The sequence below is a fragment of the Melozone crissalis genome, unplaced genomic scaffold (assembly GCF_028551555.1).
Source record: "Melozone crissalis strain CALT ecotype California unplaced genomic scaffold, PUWL_Pcris_2 ptg000039l_1, whole genome shotgun sequence".
NCBI classification, from domain to species: Eukaryota; Metazoa; Chordata; class Aves; order Passeriformes; family Passerellidae; genus Melozone; species Melozone crissalis.
In genome coordinates, this window is record NW_026535817.1 from 6,470,675 (window position 1) to 6,487,918 (window position 17,244).

Here is a 17,244-nt window from a genome sequence, read left to right on the forward strand (position 1 = left end):
ACCAAAGTGAGCATGTTGGGATGAACAAAGCACTAATTTCACAGAGCAGAGGAAAGAATGGTGGAATTAATACATAGATGGTCATAGAAAAGGCTAAAATGGTGAACAGTACAATGCTAGCATGACAAAGCAGAGAGATCAACATTTTCACTTTCTCAATCCTACTTAATAAAATAGCAACTTATTCCCTTCATCATCTTCTCCTAATTGTCCTTCCCAATTTCAAAGGATCCATAATTCCAAGTCTCTTCTAGAATCCAGTTAAGAAAATACCATTTACACATCCTAACACTGAAGGAGAATAATACTATTACTTGAATTTTGTGCTTCAAAATCACAGTCTACAATAAAAACAGAGGACTATCAAAGATCTTCCACCACATCCAATTTACCTTATGAACACTGGCAGCTCGAGTCCTTTGGCTGGCTCCATCTGCTGCTTTTGAAGCCATCAGTGAGACCCTGCACCCCCTTCCAGCCCCCAGCCCTATCATTCCCAGACTGGAGTCATGTGGCTCCAGCTGGATTTTGCACTGCTAACCGATACTCCCTGACACAGGTTGTGGTCTGCAGCACAGACTCACAGTCTGATCCTGATGGGGGATGTTTTCACCAAAACGTGGGACTTTACATTACTTTTCAATGTAATGCGCTTTACTTTTAATTTTGTGGTTTTAACGTTACAAAATGTTGATGAAAAATACTGAGAAGTCTTGGATCGGATAAATCTAGATTTCCCTCCTTTTATTCATTTATTCCTCTACCACAAATGACAGCATTTTTGTATTTTCCTTTTCATATTTTCCATCTCTAAAGAAGAGAATGCCAAGTAAATCTGCCATTTCTCTGTCCATTTTCATCTAATCAGTAACATCATCAGGAGAAAACATCTCCACCTGAGCTGGCAAAGACAATTCAAGCACTGTACCAGCAGAAAGACAGGTCAGAGACAAATTGCTGACATGAGATGTGTTTGGAGGCTCCTGTGCACCGCAGTGAGCAGTGCAGACTGTTTTTCTTTCCACATATTTATGACTTATAATACGTCCCAGATCCTGAAACAGGACCATGTAGTTGTGATGATGAACCAGGGGAATTATGCAGCTCACTCCCTCACAACCGGTAACTTTGGATGATTGCTCCACATGATTCACTTGGAACCCTTTGCTGATCCTCATCATGAAAGAATTATAAAAAAAGGGCAGGAATGGATCGTATGTATAAGTGTCAAAAACATCTCTACGCCTTTCAGAAACAGGGAAACAAGGAAACCAGTAAAATATACATTTGTCTGCCATAAAGTGTCAAAATTTAGAGGAACACACTACCCCCCTGGGTAAATTGTAAACTGTGCTAAAGCTATGACATGTACTTTGTGTAAGTCCACACTGCATATTATTCCCCTTTAGCAAAACTTTTTGATAAATTCAGAATGCTTAACAGGCATAACACAGCCCTCAATATGTTTGGTGTTACATTTAAAAGCTTTCATTTGCTAAAGTTTTCATGTGTTATTAAAATCGCTGCTTGGATGTGGTACAATTTGTATTAAAGGATAATATTCAAACTAAACATACAGCTTTTTAACAGATGTTTAATTACAGCAGCTCCTCAAACTCTGAAATCACTTCTGGAACTCATGTTATTTCAGATGAAACTACTTACATGCCAATATGGGCTACTTTGGCCCATTATCTTCTCACTTTTGTGGGGCATGATGAAGTTGGGAGCACTTTTAGCCAAAAAGAGCTGGATCCTAATTGCCAGTTTTGAGACAAAATAAACTCTAAACCAAACACGATATACGTAACCCCCCCTTGAATTGTTGTCCTTTTTCTAAGTTCTTTACACTTACCACAAATTCAGTGTAACCTCAGAACTCACCTCTTGCCTGCAGCCTAAACTTTTTCACTCTCTGCATTCTCCAAGAAGTTGTCCAAGTCTGATTTATCCCTTTGTAAGTACAAAAGAATGCAGTTATTTATTGTTCAGCTGCTGCTTTATGACAGAAAGACCTGGTTCTCACACTCCCCACTGTCTGTGCATTGGAAAGCTCCAGCTTGGAGCAGAGGTGGAAATCATGGTTAACAAATGTGAAACCACTGCGGACTAAAATACAGGTTTTATTGTTTTATTAGAAATATGAAAGCAGATTTGGTACTTTTTGACATTATCTTATGCTCAACAACCTCATAATACCCTTCTCCCTCTTTCTGAGATATGTACTTGCTTCTTAAAGCCTGTTTTCTGATTAAGAAGTTTATATAGCTTAAAAACCTTATAACTTAAACCCCAAAAGTGAAGATCAAGGAGTGGAGATTAGAGAGAAAAGACAAAAGGTTTCCAATAACACACACTAAAGATTTTAAATAAATATTTTAATTCTATTATTGGCATTTACAGGTAGAAAGCATACAGTATGTTACAATTTTATCAAAATGTGAAAAATATGGATGTTACATAAGTAACAAATGTAAAAAAAGTATTTTTCTTACCTTCCCTGAAAGTAAGAAAACTATTCAGCATAGGAAAATATTGATATAAAAAACACAGCTTAGGTAAAAAAAAAAAAAATTGAAGTTTTTACACAGTACAACAGGTTCATCAGATCTGCATGAAGATGTAAGGACTTTGTGAGATTCTATTTCACCTACAACTTTAGGGAACTGGGGGCAATTGGTAAGCTACATTAATGAATCTACAAGTAGTTTTCCCTCATATCTGCTCCAAAATGCTAGAGTGCAGTAATTTTCTATACAATAAATAATTCTTCAAAGTTTCCACTGTAGAAAATCATAGAATGCAGAAAATGCCGCTCCAAGGTCACAGAGGCTAGGCAGTGCTTTAACGATAATTATGATAATACTTATTATAGTGCTTTATAATGTCGAAGCACTTCAGAAGAGTTCACTAATTAGGGAACTGAGTGTTCTTCCTGCCTTTCCATGGTACAGGTGGGAAAATGGGATCAGGGGAGAAGCACAGGCTGCAGCAGAGATGTGGGAATGGACAGGTTTGTCCCTTGCTGCTGTGAGCCAGGGGCCTGGGCTGACAATGACCATCAGGAATCAATGAGAAGGGGCAGGAAGGGACCAGGATTAAGTAAGCATCCCCAATAAAAAAAATTTCATAGAGATTCAGAAGCTCTCACACAACTTTGTCCAAAAAAAAAAAAAACCAAACAGTAGCAAACAAACAAAACAAAACAAAACAAAAAAAAAAAACAAAAAAAAAAAAAAAGAGAAAGAAACCTGAAATGAAAAAATAAACAAACTAAGAAGGAGAAAAAAAACCCAAACTCCTAAAGTGCTGACTGGCTTGAGCTCCTTCTAGCACCTCTTGTATGGAATAAGACTTACAGCAAGCACTGTTGCCAGCAATTATTCAAGCTGATTTATTCCATAAAGTCACATGTGAGCAACTGCAGGATATGGTAACTACATTTTCTGAGACACCTCACTACTGTAGTTCCTTCATTCACCATCTTACTTCCATGCACTTCTTAAGGAAAATGGAATCCTCAGTACTCTTGCATCGTAGAACATGTTAGTAGCTGGAGACAATATGCACATCCTTCACAATTGAAACAAAAAATTAGTTCATTTTCAGAACAAAGCATTATTAATTTAAGAACCACGAACCAAACAATGGTAAATAGGAAAACCCTTTCCAAAGGCTGCATGCCGAATATCTGGTTTGCAAATACAATGCATGCAGGAGAAATAAATTCATCCAAGCATAATTAAATTAAAAATGTCTCAAGTCTCTCTTTCAGCAGCATAATGGTTATTATTTTTAAAGTCTCCTCCAACCAGACTGGCCTGGGGATCAGATGCTGACCTTGGCTTTTCTACAACCATATAACGGTTTGAGCAGTCCCCGTGGCTTTGCACTGTGGCAGTACCAGGGGACAAAGCCTATACATACTGTTCTGCTTCCCCCTCCTTGGAAACAGCCTTGGCCGTACCACCCTTGCTCTCCTCACTCACTGCTGCTGCTGCTGCTGTTTTTTCAGGAAGCGATGCCAAATCTTTGAAAACATCCACGTAATGCCCAAAGCCCGGGCCCCAGTTCAAGAGGCTGTCCCAGTTGAAGCTTGCCGCGGGCTGGCCCAGCTTGCCGGGCAGGGAGCTGTCCCCGGGCGCGGCGCCCGCCGCCTGTGCGCCCACGGGCCCGCCCTCGCCGCGCCGCCCCGGGTACCGCCGCGGCTTCAGCCTCGAGCCGTAGTTGTCCTCGTCGTCCGCGTCCGACTCGTTCACCTGCGACAACTTGGGCATCCTGGAGGTGTAGGCCACGGGCTTGTCGCGGTCGTACTCCATCTCGGAGCAGGTGAAGGACTCGTGCGAGTCGCTGTCAGAGGAGGACTCGGGCGCGGGAATGCCGTCGGCCGGGTTCCTGGTGCGGGACAGAGGCCTCCTGCAGTCCTCCTCGGAAGAGGAGCGGCCGTGGTCCGCGCTGCAGATGCTGGGGTTCCTGGGGCGGGGGGTGTTCAGTCTCTCCACCTCTTCGATGGACAGCCCCACCGGGGGAGACGTCTCCAGCGGGATCTGCGCGATGGGCTGCTTCAGGCGGCTTCCCGGGCGGGAGCTGTGGCCCGCCATGGTCTGGGGGCTCTTGCTTCTTCTGCCCAGCCGAGTGGCGTAGTTGAAGATGCCGGGCTGGCAGACGTCGCCATGCATCTCCAGCGGGCTCCCTTCCCTGATGGCGAGGTGCAGCTCCCTGGCTGGGCTGTGCCTGTAGAACGTCGAGGATTTGGAGAAGGGTGCGGGGCTGTGCCGAGACAGCGGGTTGGGAGTGGGGCACGCCGAGTGGCTCAGGGATGTTGTCCTCAAGCCCTGCCCGTAGGCGGGCTGGTAGGTCAGGCTGCTGGCTCCCAGGGGCATGGGGGACTGCCGGGCGAAGCCCAGCGGGCTGTGCCTCTGGATGGAGAACTTGGGTGTGTGGCTGCGGAACTGCTTGTAGTGCTGGATGATGTCGGCGTCGGAAGGGGCGATGCTGCTGGCGTTGTCGATGTCGTAGTGCTCGATCTCGGGCTCGGGGGAGGCCAGCGGGGCGCTGGGGATGGTCTCCGTGGCGTGCGGGATGTCCGTCTCGTCGTAGATGAGATAAGGGTTTTCCCTTTCGATGATGTCGGGTTTTGGGTTCCCCTCGGGCTGCTTCCTGACGGTCATGTCATCACCGTAGGGCGGGATGTTGTCAGGGTCATCGAACGCCACGTTCTCGCTCCCTTTCTTCTTCTTCTTCTGCTTCGTTTTCTTCTCCTCTTTGGGCCCCTTTGACTTCTTGCCCCGGCACTGGTTGCAGAGGATGAGGCTGAGCACCAGCAGCGCCAGGACGGTGGCGCAGCTGCCCACGATGGCCGGCACGGCCCAGAGCGGCAGGGACAGTTCCGCAGGGTGTGGGGACGGCAGGCACACGTGGCCACCGTTGACACCCGCCCTGCACTCGTGGCCGGGGGCGCACAGCACGCCCAGGCAGGCCACCACGGTCTCGCACGTCCGTCCCGCGTAGGCCTCGGGGCAGCTGCAGGTGAAGCCGGCCTGGCGGCCCGGCTCACAGCTGCCCCCGTTGAGGCAGGGGCTGGAGGCACAGGCGCCCGGCGGCACGCACTGGTAGGCGAACCAGCGGTTGATGCACATCAGCTCGCCCCAGCAGGGATTGCTGGCGCACACGTCGGGGCCGCGGCAGCCCGTCTTCACCGAGGGGTCTGTTCTGGAGAGCGTGGCCAGGTTGTGCTTGCCGGAGAAGGGAAGGGTCTCCCCGCCGTACTTGATGTAGGAAATGCAGCCACTGAAGCCTGAGAGAGGGGAAAAAAGGGACAGAGGTGTTGGGAGCTTAAGGTTGAGCGTGCACTGTCAACAGCGCAGTACATACTCACTGTACATACTCAGTACATACTCCACTGTTCACTAAATAAGCCAAGAATTCACATGGTTATCATAGAGAAACATCCATTCTAACAGCACTTTATGTCTTTAAATTGAGTATGAATAACTACGATGCACTATCAACAGCGTGGTACATACTCACTGTACATACTCAGTAGGTACTACACTGTTCACTGAACAAGCCAAGAATTCACATGGTTACCACAGGGAAACATCCATTCTAACAGCACTTAATGTCTTTAAATTGAGTTTGAATAAATATGATGTCTGATGACTGAAATATAGTATTTCAATATATTCAGTATATTCAATGTATTTCAGTGTATTCAATATACTGAAATGCTTTTGTCTCCCAATTTTCCCATATCTCTAAAACTTCTTATCATTTCCCACAGAGAATCCCGAGGGCAGCTGGCTTGGCTGTGCTAGCACCAGGCATTATTTGAGTTTGCCCAACGTGCTTCAGCTAAGCCTCCTGTCCCTTAAATTCATGGCAGTTCTTTTGTTTCTCTGAATCTTGAGGGGCCTTTCCGCAAACTTCCCATACTTTGGTTGCAGTGCTACCCTACAACAAATTTTAGTGCTGTGAGAGCCCAGGAGATGGAATTATCCCCAGGCTGTGTGCAGCGGCTGAGTGAGGTCACAGGAAAATCCAGCCTTTTGCCAGCCCAATAATCCTCTGTGTTCCCCCGACTAAATCCTTTCTGGAAGAGTTTTGAGGTAGTGCAACCTTACGGGGATCTCTGCTTGGAGCTGTGGCAAAATGGTACACAGAGATGGATACCACCACTCTGTCATGAGACAGCAAATACACTTGAGTGGTATGAGATGCTGCTAAAGGTTTAGAATCCTCAGGGTTGAAGATTTAGGTTCAGTTGGGAGCCCAAGCAAAAGTGATGATCACCTTGCTGCATGCATGGAGGTTCCTTGTAGTACTGATGTGATAAACAATTTGTCACATCTACCTGGATTTGGAAATGTTACTGAACACAGCAGCTTCACAGCCTGTCGCCTCGTGTGTTGTCTGCCTTTAACAGCACTGCAGATATTTTTGACTCTGAGTTCATGCAGAGTTTTATACCAGAGCCTTGTAAATCCTTGGTATGTCGTACCCAATGTAATCCAATATTAAAATAAAATAAAATCATATGAATAAGGGATTTTGGACTGTGTGTCTGCTTAATGGAAGCCAGACATTCCTAATTTGTCTGCCACAGCACTGGGCAGTGGTGAGAGGTTAGTGTCCTCAATTTTCCTTGTTCCAGCTTTCCTAAAGCCTCTGCTCTTTCCATGCACATGCTGCTCATAAAACATACATGTAAAAAGGGTAAAGGTTAGCACAGCATCCACAAGCTTTTACACCCCATTTCATACATATTCACAATACACAAGTGTAAAGTGTGATTCTACTCCACTCAAAAATACTTTATCTGGTCACAATTCATGAAGCCAGGAAGATTCTTCAATATAGAAATATGTGAAAAATACATCTGTATTGCCTGGAGAATCTCATGTTTTGCAGCTAAAAATCACTTCCATCTTTACCTAGCACTTGGGAAATGATATCAAATATGCGTTATCTACTTCTTTTGCCAGGGTTTGAGACAGTTACTTTAACTCTTAAGGGAGACTGATTTGCTCCTTAACAGCTAGACATCAGTCAGAGGGTGTTCCTTTATTTTCCTTGCTCAGAAATAACTCCTATTTTTCATTTGACAGCAGGATAAAGCAGCAGGACCTTGGAGTTGCAGTAAATATTATAATCATATAAATAACAGGGTAAGTCCTGCGGTACTTATAAAATCCCTAAAAAGTCTTTGTTTAGCATTTTTGCCCAAATGAAAGATTTGCCTTGATTTTTCCAGGTTATGATTCAGGTGAAGAATACATATTTTCTTCTCCATAGGGGTAACAAAAATACAGCAATTGAGGTAGAGACAAGCAACTCCCCTGTCTCAAAAAAGCCCTGCAGATGGAGTGTCTGCTTGTGGAAACAAGAAGCCTGCAGTGTGTACTAAAGGAACAAAATCTGTAATCCTTACTCATTCAATTTGCATTTTTTCTGGCAAAGGATGGACGTACGCTAATTACTAATAAAGAATTACAGTACTTGGGGAGAAAAAAAAAACTACCTGCAGCTGTGCTCTTGAAAGGCTGGCTGGACGGAATTCCTCCCAGAGAAATGGTGAGGATGTTGAGGCCACCAAAGTCCTGAGTGGCATGGAGGATGTCCCGGCTGTGGGTCCTGTCCACCGACAGGGTGGTGGCAGAGCCGTTCTTCTCCAGGAGCACCGAGTGCCACTGGCCATCTGCAGCATACACCTCAGGGATGTTCCTCTCCACCTTGCCAGCAACTCCAGCATCAGATATGTAGTGCACCTTCCCACCTTTGATCTGCTCAGAAGAACACATGGCACGTAATTTTAAACTGGTGTCGCGTAACACGCACACATAACCCCTCTGATGTATACTCACAGCTACAGTAACACGTGGCTTTGGTGTAATAGAAAGGCTGGGGTGGGTATATTTTCCCCCAAATAATTGCTTTGCACTAAAAAGGCAATAATTATTTACTATGAAAAATTTGGCCAGAATTAAATACACCACATTGTAGAAACTTCAGCAGAAAATGGGCATCTTAGAGCTGCCACCCATTCAACCCCGGGCTAATCCTACTGAGCAGCCAGCTATAGGGCATGCATATGACACACATTTCAACCAGAGAAAGAATATTTCTTTCTCCTTCTTCAAGGCAAGTGTGGAAAATGCTTAGCAGAATGAACAGATGTTGTCCTCGGCCAAGAAAATTGCATCCAGTTTTTATTACGACACAGTAGGAATGCATAAGGCATGGCAGGGCTTGAGCAAGAGCCCCATTTCATATCTGCTTTTTCTGCTAATTGGTATTTTGCAGGAAACTTTTGTGGTATTTCAGAAAGCTTTCTGAAGAGCTGCAAAGCGCGTGATTTTGTGAGAATTTTCAAGTAGTGCTTTCTTGAGCAAACCGCTTTAAAACTTGTGAACAGCCAGGGAAAAAAGGAAGAATACTATGGCTTTTTCTCTTAATAATGATGCCCCACAATTCTACCGAATCATGAGATGCGGGACTTCAAACCTCTTACCATGATCCCAAAATGAGATCAGTGCAAATTCTGCACTTAAGATGCAGGAGCTTAAAAGGAATCCCCAACATCCAGCCCTGCCAGTTTCTCAGATATTGCGTGAATTTGGGTATGCTGGCTGACGTCCTAGGGGCGTACAGAACTGCGCAGACTCACAGAGGATGGCTCTGGGACTCGCTGCAAGTTTCCTTTGGTGCTCTGCACTTTTGGTCACATGTTCCTGCATGCTTGGTCACACCTATTGGATGGAACAGCTCCTCTCTGTCCCAGCTCGACCAGTCCGAGATCCGTACCCCACGCGTGCAGGACGTGCGCAGGCAGAGTCCAGGAAAGGTCACAGCCCCAGGTTTGCTGGAAGCTCTCAAGGCCCTGCTTCCTTTGTTCCAGGAAAAATAAGGTTCACCTGGGAAGAACTGTGAGGTGACACACTGGCTACAAGAATGCTGCTCTCCTTTCCAGAAACTGTTAAGTGTTCTGGATTTGCTTCTCCGGTGATGCAAGCTGAGGACTTTGTTCAGACACTCCAGCTTTAATAAGGCTCTAAGACCACGCTCATGTCTTGGCAGCTGCTTGAATGAATGCATCTAGCACGTTTTCCATTTGGATGGAGGACACAAGAATGGTTAATATGTGCATCCACTTCATTTTCAAAGGCAGTAATTTAGACTACTTGAAAATGTATTGTTTGATAAGGCTCACCTCACAGACAGGATGCTTTTGTTACTGATAAAACACAAGTGGCATGTGTCTAAACTATCACACAGCCCAAGGAAAATCCCACTGTTACAAATGCAGATTTTTAAAACATATTAAACACCATTTCTCACAATAACTTATAAAAAGCTTGACTGAGCTGAATGTATACATATATTTATGTCTGCAACCTGTATTGGCTTGCTATGTCTTATTCTATCTTTTATGCCCTATAAAAACACTGCCTTGTATTTTAGTTTTTATGCAAAGAGAAAGGGATACACCATGCCAGACAATACTCTCCAAACTTAAGGGGAGACTGAGCACAGAAGTAAAATTTTTAATTTCACCTTAGAAAAGGCCTGTAGAATTATTTACCTGTCAGCAACTGATATTTTCCATTATAATTCATGATTCTTTAACCCTATTTCTATATCTTTAAAATTGCATGTGACTAATGCTAAAAGACTCATAAATAACATACTAGGGGCATTTGGAAAAGAAAATTTCCAGAGACAAGACTGATCCATGACTGCTTCAACTAGGAAAAGATATGGAATGGTGCCTTGAAGCACAACATGTTTCTAAATTTGAAACAAAGGCTGAAGTTTACAGCATTGAGTAACACAAATTTCTGGGTTTTATTTAAATGGCTGAGCGAGTGACAAGTAGAATGTAATGAAAAGAATGAACCACTAAAGCAAGCATATTCCTAACTACAGGGCTGATTCTACTTTACTAGTATTCCAAGTCTCATTTGCTGAACAAATTGGGTTTTGTCTTAAAACTAGCTCTTGAATGGCGGTTCATTTAAAAGGGTTATGATCTGTCTAGTTCCTATAACATGACATATGCATAGAACCACAGAATGGTTTGCATTGGAAGTGACCTTAAAGATCATCCAGTACCAATCCCTCTGCCATGGGCAGGACACTTTTCTCTATCCCAGGTTGCTCAGAGACCCATCCAACCTGGCCTTGAGCACTTCTAGGGATGGGGCAGCCACAATTTCTTTGGGCAACCCATGCCAGTGCCCAACCACCCCTCACACAGGAGTATTTTAGCTGAAATAGGTAGAATGTAATCCGCATTCTCTACCCATACAGTTCAGAGATTGTAGAGTTCTGTTTATGCTAATTTGATCTGACTGCAGATGAGATTTCTAGATAAAGCAGGACAAGACAGGCAATTTCACCTTTAACCTGCTCTATTTATCCCATTACCTCTAACTGAATTACTCGCAATGTGCACTTGTAGGAAAATAAGCTGTGACAAAGAGCGCTAGTAATAAGGAATGCCCCACCCTCTTTGTTGTAGTGAATTTTGGAGGAAGCATTTTCCAACTGAATTTGACAATTATTTAATGTAATCTGGAAACACTTGCCTCTTTCCTGGATTGAGGATCCCTTTAAATGATAAAGTCCCCTCCTGGGTTCTTAGCGGGGAGTTTACATCCATCATTTAGTGAACCAACTGCTCACAATCTCAGTGGGTCTGATTTATTACCACTTCTCTAGTTTTACCCCAATCCCAGCCACACCAAAACCAATTAGCTACAAGAGGAAAAATGTGAAGGCATGGAAGTAGCCACAGGACTCTCAGCTTTTCCCTAGCACGGTTTAATATTAAAAACACATGGCAGGTTTTCTCTGAATGCTAATACTTTGGATAACAGGCATATTAAAAGACACAAAAAATCAAGTTATAAAATTGTCTGTTCTGAAGACTGACAAGAATTGTCAAGACAGGTTCCTAAAGCCCAACTTCTGCACCAGGAGTGGATGGAGATGACATGGAGACTTTTGCTGGGTTGGCTACATTGGCATCTCAGGCTACCACTGAGAGGAATACTCATGGTGACACCTACTCTGGGAATGAGGAGCAGTGCAGAGGCCATACTGCACTAGCTACAGTTAAATTACTGCAGTTTTACTAACTAGCATCACCTGAGAACTGCTTGGCAACCGGCATGGCTCTCCCTCCTCAAACTTCTGCATCTGGTCCTAGGCAAACCTCTGCTCTCTTCCCCTGCACAGCTGGGGCTGGGACTTGACCCCCTCTGCTTGCTTGTATAACTTCACCAATATTAACAATAACAAGAGTGTTTGCATAAACACAGCTCCAGTGCTTCAGCCAGGAAAGGCAACTCTCTCTCTTCTTTTTTAATAAAGCTTGGAGAACTCACCTAGCAAATTCTGCTAGGGGGGAGAAAAAGGTTTTTTCTCTCCAGAAGTCAAAACTAATGAGATCTTATCTGCTAATATGAGCTAGGCAGAAACTTCCTACGAAATGATGTGGTAAAAGTATATGCCAGGGAAGTAGTGCAGACTTGCTTCTTAAATGCAGCCAGTGTGTCAGGAAAGCTTCTGAGCAGGCAGGTGGAGGATATCCACGGGGCTGAAGCTTAGAAAGTGTGAATTTCTGTATGAATTTCTCTAAAAGTCAGGGAAGAAAAAGTTGGAAAGCCTTGCAGCAGTCAAGGAAACTTGGAGCTTACACCAACCCAATAAAGGGGCTTGCCAACATCACTGCTGTACTCATTTAGAGTTATGAGTAAATGGACTGAGTCACCGCCAGGAACCAAACCATCGCTTTCTCCTGAGAAAGGTAACTTCTGCAGCAATAAGCTCTTTGAGTAAAAAAAAAAAAAAAAACAGCAAAAAAGCCACAAAACAGTGTGGCATTTCAAGCACTAATTCAGCTATGTGTGCCAAAATAATTTGATATTGACATTGGTCTGTGAGTAACCTCATGAATTTGAGTTATCTCTCACTTCCTAGTTTGATAAGTTTGAGCCATGTTGGTAGGAATTAATGAAAACTTTTTGGCAATCCTTTGCTAGCTTAAGGAGGGTCTGGGTTCAAGGCTCAAAAACTCAGAAGATAAAAGGCCAATAACAAAATGATTTGTTCTGTAAAGTGTAATGATGATAATAACCATGGCAATGAGCACCGTTCTCGTCGCCTAAAACAGTCACCATTTGGAGTCTAGACAGAACTGATTAGATATAAAACCATCAAGATCTTCTGATACCTTGGCAAATAGGAAGGGAATTGTTGAGAAGATGAATGACACTGGAGCAGTGCCTAGTCTCAGCTAAAGACCTAATATTTCACAAAGGAAACAGAAAGAGTAATGGAAAATCTCGATTTTGATCGCTGCACACGAGGCAGCCCAGCCCAACCCAACCAAACCGGGCCTTAGGTGCAATCTCACCTTCAGGGTGGTGAAGTTGCTGCTCTCCTGGACGTGGAGCAGGATGCCGCTCTCGCTCCTCGTCATGAACTTCACCTCCAGGCGCTCCACGCCCGGCCGGCCGCCAGCCCCCAGCCTCAGCAGGTAGTCCCGCTTCTTGTTGGGGCTCATGTGGTAGTCGAGCCGGCCCTTGCCTTCCAGGGACAGGGCTGTGTCAGCTGTGATATCTGGGACAAGCACAGGGAAGCCATGAGCACACAGCCCCAGCCATCGGAGCAGAGATCAAGGTCAGAGCGGGTCAAGGGCAGGGGCGAGCGGGAGTGAATGGCAACTGCAGCCCCTCTATTCTTTGGCTTCCACCAGAATGTGTGCTTGAGAGTGGGAGTGTGCGAGTAATTTACTGCTGCTATCAGTCAAGAGTAAATTAAAACTCGCCAGGGAACAAGTAAGGGAGTAGGGAAAAAAAATTTGGCTCTCAGAACTGTAATTCCTTCCCAGGGATGTTACTGTTTCCATTACTGCATCGGGGTTTCATGATATATTGAACTCCAAGCTCTTCAGGGCAGAGATAATGACTTTCTATTTGTTATGGCATAAAAAAAAAGTGAATAAAAAAGGCAGAGCACTGACTACCAAATGCTGTTAAAATTATGGCTAAATTCTTTTGTAAACTGGTGCAATAAAAGCATATAAATCAGCTAAACAATAATGGGACATGTAAAAAAACAAAGCCCAGTCATTATACTACAACTACACAGAAATAAATCACTTTGCTCTCCTGAACAATCCCATATTGATTTAGAGGGCTACTCCTATGAGAGTTAATCACCCCCGAGTGTAAATGCCTTGTTTTCATTTACATTTACAATATTTTCTTGCATATAATCCACAGTCAATTTGATGAAAAGGACTTTAGTTTGGAGAAGCCATAAGCACATGAACTCACTCTTTACGTGAAGGGGTTTTTGCTTACCCTCTTACCTCCCCATAGCAGGCAAATCCCTCCTATGGGAGCCCTTTATTTTAGTTACAGATTATATGTTATTGGGAAGCAGGACTTTAAATGAGTGCAAGTTATCTGAAATGTGATATACAGACCAGAAAACATTATGTATTCAGGTTGTTGCCATTTTTAGCCCACGAAAGGGCATCAGTCCATTGTGGACTTTTAAACTACTTAAGAGGCAACGTGCTGCTTGTTTTCATTATTTTATAAAATTCATTATCACATGGCCCTGAAACCCCTTAACGGCCTTTGGTTGAGCCACAGTCAGGTGTGTGTTAAAGACATTTAGACATAAAGACATCCTCACATTTTTCACAGTGCCTTCCTGTAAGTCCATCCTTGCAGAGACACTGCTGCCACGACCACTGATCGACACAAGTGCCACCGTGCTGGCAGGGGCTGGTCGTGCAAGCTCCTTCCAGCCTGGGACACCTGACAGAAACCAGAAAAGCAGATGCTGAAAAGGGTGCACACAAATGAGCAGAGCAAATGCCCTGGGAATTGTCATCTGTTTAAATGGTACTCCCTTTCTTCCCCTCAGAGATGCTAAAGTGGCTCTTCCCCCCATCCCTGGAAGCGTCCAAGGCCAGGTTGGACGGCTCAGAGCAACCTGGTCTAGCAGAAGCCCCATGGCAGGGTCATTGGAACTGGATAATCTTTAGGTCCCTTCCAATCCAAACCATTCTGTAATTCCAAGGATCTCTGTAGACAGCTCAAGTTTCTAAGCAGATCCCAATTTTCAGCATCAATTTATAGCAGTCTTACAAAAGAGGAAGGAATTCAGAGACAGCCAAACTCCTATTATCTGTGATGCAAGAGAGAAGAAACCTTTTCAGGCTTTTTTTCATGCTGCAGACTGCCAGGGTCTTTGTATTACAATGATCAGTGCAAACACGGGGGTTGAGAGAGGAAGTGTGAACGAGGAAATCTGGATGGAAGACTGGCATTATTGCTGCAACTGCGACTTCAAATACTGAGATGGAAAAAACAATAGAATGGGATAGTTCATCATTTCTGAAAGAGCACTCAGAGGATATGAGGGAAATTCTGTGATACTTGAGAGGCAAAGTGAGAGAACAGACGTGGTGGATTAAGAGGAAATAAAAGGGAGTAGAGGGCTAGCAAACAGTATGAATACAGTCAAAACCAGGTGGAATTTATAAAGAAATCCAAGAACAAGGGCGACTCAATTTCAGCCCACAAAGCTACTTGTATTATCACCAACAACAGAAATGTAATGATGCTGCTTTTGTTTTTAAGACTCTGTAATCTTTAGTGAACCTTTAATCCAAATTCACTTCCTTCCTACTTTTTACAGTGGGTTCTACAGTCTTTTTCTCCTAACAAAAATATCTGTTGGTGTCTGAATGGAATAGCATGCAGGATAGTTTCCTTTATTGCAAACGGGGTCCATTTGATCCCATATATAGCAGACGTACTGATCTAGGATTCCTTGGGCTGCCAAAGCCTGGCTGGGCTCCAGGGGACGTCCATTGACTGCAAACTCCATTATGCAGCCCACAAAATCATGGCTTTCCACCTGTCCTCTCCTCTGAAGGATGGGCTCTATGGACCTGATGCCACCAACAGTAACTCGATTTGGTTGTACATCGAGAGTCCTGTGAAAGAGAAAAATGACCAATCAGTACCGGGCATCAGGATGGTGATGACAGCACAGGAACTGCAACCATCAGTTACAGCCTGTGGCTAAAATTCCTCTTCCCAAATTGGTATTTCACATTTAGAAAGGGACACAGAGATTAACATCACTTGAACAGTTATAGTGGGCACGACTCTAAATTCACACTCAGTTTGCATGTCAGAATTTCTATTCACTTGACTGAGCAGTGTGCTTGAGATCACAACAAATAAGGTTTTTTACCCAACTATAATTGAGATTTTAGATGATACTTAAACAGCAGGAAGATGGACTCATTGTTTTACGAAGATGTAACACATCTGCTAGCAGGGAAACCCTGTGTGGCAGGAAACATTGTGATTATTTTAAGAAATTAGCTAAAGTGATTGAGATTAAAGTTACTGTTATCTCCAAAAATTTGGGCCCAAGACTACTGAGCTAGTTACAGTAAATACCAGAAATAAAGTTTGAGTTCTTTACTGGATACTGTTTATGAACTCAAAACTGTAACAGAAAACACCTGAAAACAATGTCAAAGTAATTACTGTTAATATTTTTGTAATGACAGCACTAATCAGGTGATTTTATTTCCTATGTCTTTATGAACAACGAGAGGTGCAATTTAAATAAATACATGACCCCAAATCATTAGGCAATAGATGTTATCCCCATTTGTACCACAGTGCAAATTATTCATGGCCATGCATTTCCTGACTGCCACCAGAGCCTGGGGACAGAGATGGTGTAGAGAGCTGGGGATTTCTGAGCAAACTCCTTGTTATGATCCAGTTCCATGCACAAATGTAGCCTGACCTAGCAAGCAGCAACACACGCAGAAAATTTAATTTGCTTCCGCAAAGATAGAAGAAAATGACCCTTGGGAGCCTTATATTTATTCCAACTTTCTCTGACTTTACAGGGAGATTTCTTCTTAACTTATTTTAAAAAAAACTCCCACCCAAACCCCAAGCTAACCCCACAAAATGAAACAATATTTACCAGTCTGTGGAAACAGCAACGTTGCTTACAGTGCAGTAGCCTGGCTCCTGGTCCTCAGAGCAGGAATCCACCGTCAGGGATGCTGCCTGCATAAGGCACACACACAAACATGCTGAGTGTTACAAGGCTTTAGTCCCCAACCACATGAATTATTTATGTTTAGGTGTATTATATCAAGGACTTGGCCAGAAAGGAGCACTTGCATGTCACGATGTCACTTGGGATTGCAGAGTGCTCCAGAGCCACTGCTCAGCTCCACACCCTGCCAGCACAGCGTGGACACCACCAAGGTGTGGATACAGAGAGGGGAGCCAACTGTCTCCTTCATACAGACATGGAGTTAAACACCAATTTTTCACATTTGGGCAGGGTTTCTTTCATATTTGTTTGCTTTACTCCCGGACACTGAAGTTATTTTGGCTCATACCATATCCTACTCCTGACATGGTTCAGATAATGTCAGCAAAACGCTGCCCCTTCCAATCACAAAGGGAGTTCCTTCAGGGGCTTTACTATGATATTAAACATATTGGAATTGATAAAAAGCATGTTACAAAAGCTGGGAGTACATACATTGAGATTACCAGTTTAAAAAAATGACCCTGGGATTAGAAACACTGAGATTACTAGTTAAAAATAATAACCAACCACTCAATAAAGCTCAAAAAGTAACCAAATGGACCTGCTTAAGGTAACCCCTTG

General features: G+C 43.8%; 1 protein-coding gene across 1 annotated transcript in view; it reads right to left on the reverse strand.

The window, feature by feature from the left end:
• Positions 1 to 3,381: 3,381 nt before the first annotated feature.
• The window catches only part of FAT4 (FAT atypical cadherin 4), a 119,540-nt gene continuing 105,677 nt past the window's right edge, over positions 3,382 to 17,244 (reverse strand). Inside the window, exons 12-17 of the mRNA XM_054283824.1 lie at positions 16,543 to 16,628; positions 15,344 to 15,523; positions 14,212 to 14,336; positions 12,920 to 13,125; positions 8,021 to 8,282; positions 3,382 to 5,797 (exon numbers count right to left, since the gene is read on the reverse strand). Coding sequence (XP_054139799.1) covers positions 3,918 to 5,797; positions 8,021 to 8,282; positions 12,920 to 13,125; positions 14,212 to 14,336; positions 15,344 to 15,523; positions 16,543 to 16,628 — 2,739 coding nt within the window. The 3' untranslated portion in view covers positions 3,382 to 3,917. The remainder of the gene's footprint in view (positions 5,798 to 8,020; positions 8,283 to 12,919; positions 13,126 to 14,211; positions 14,337 to 15,343; positions 15,524 to 16,542; positions 16,629 to 17,244) is intronic.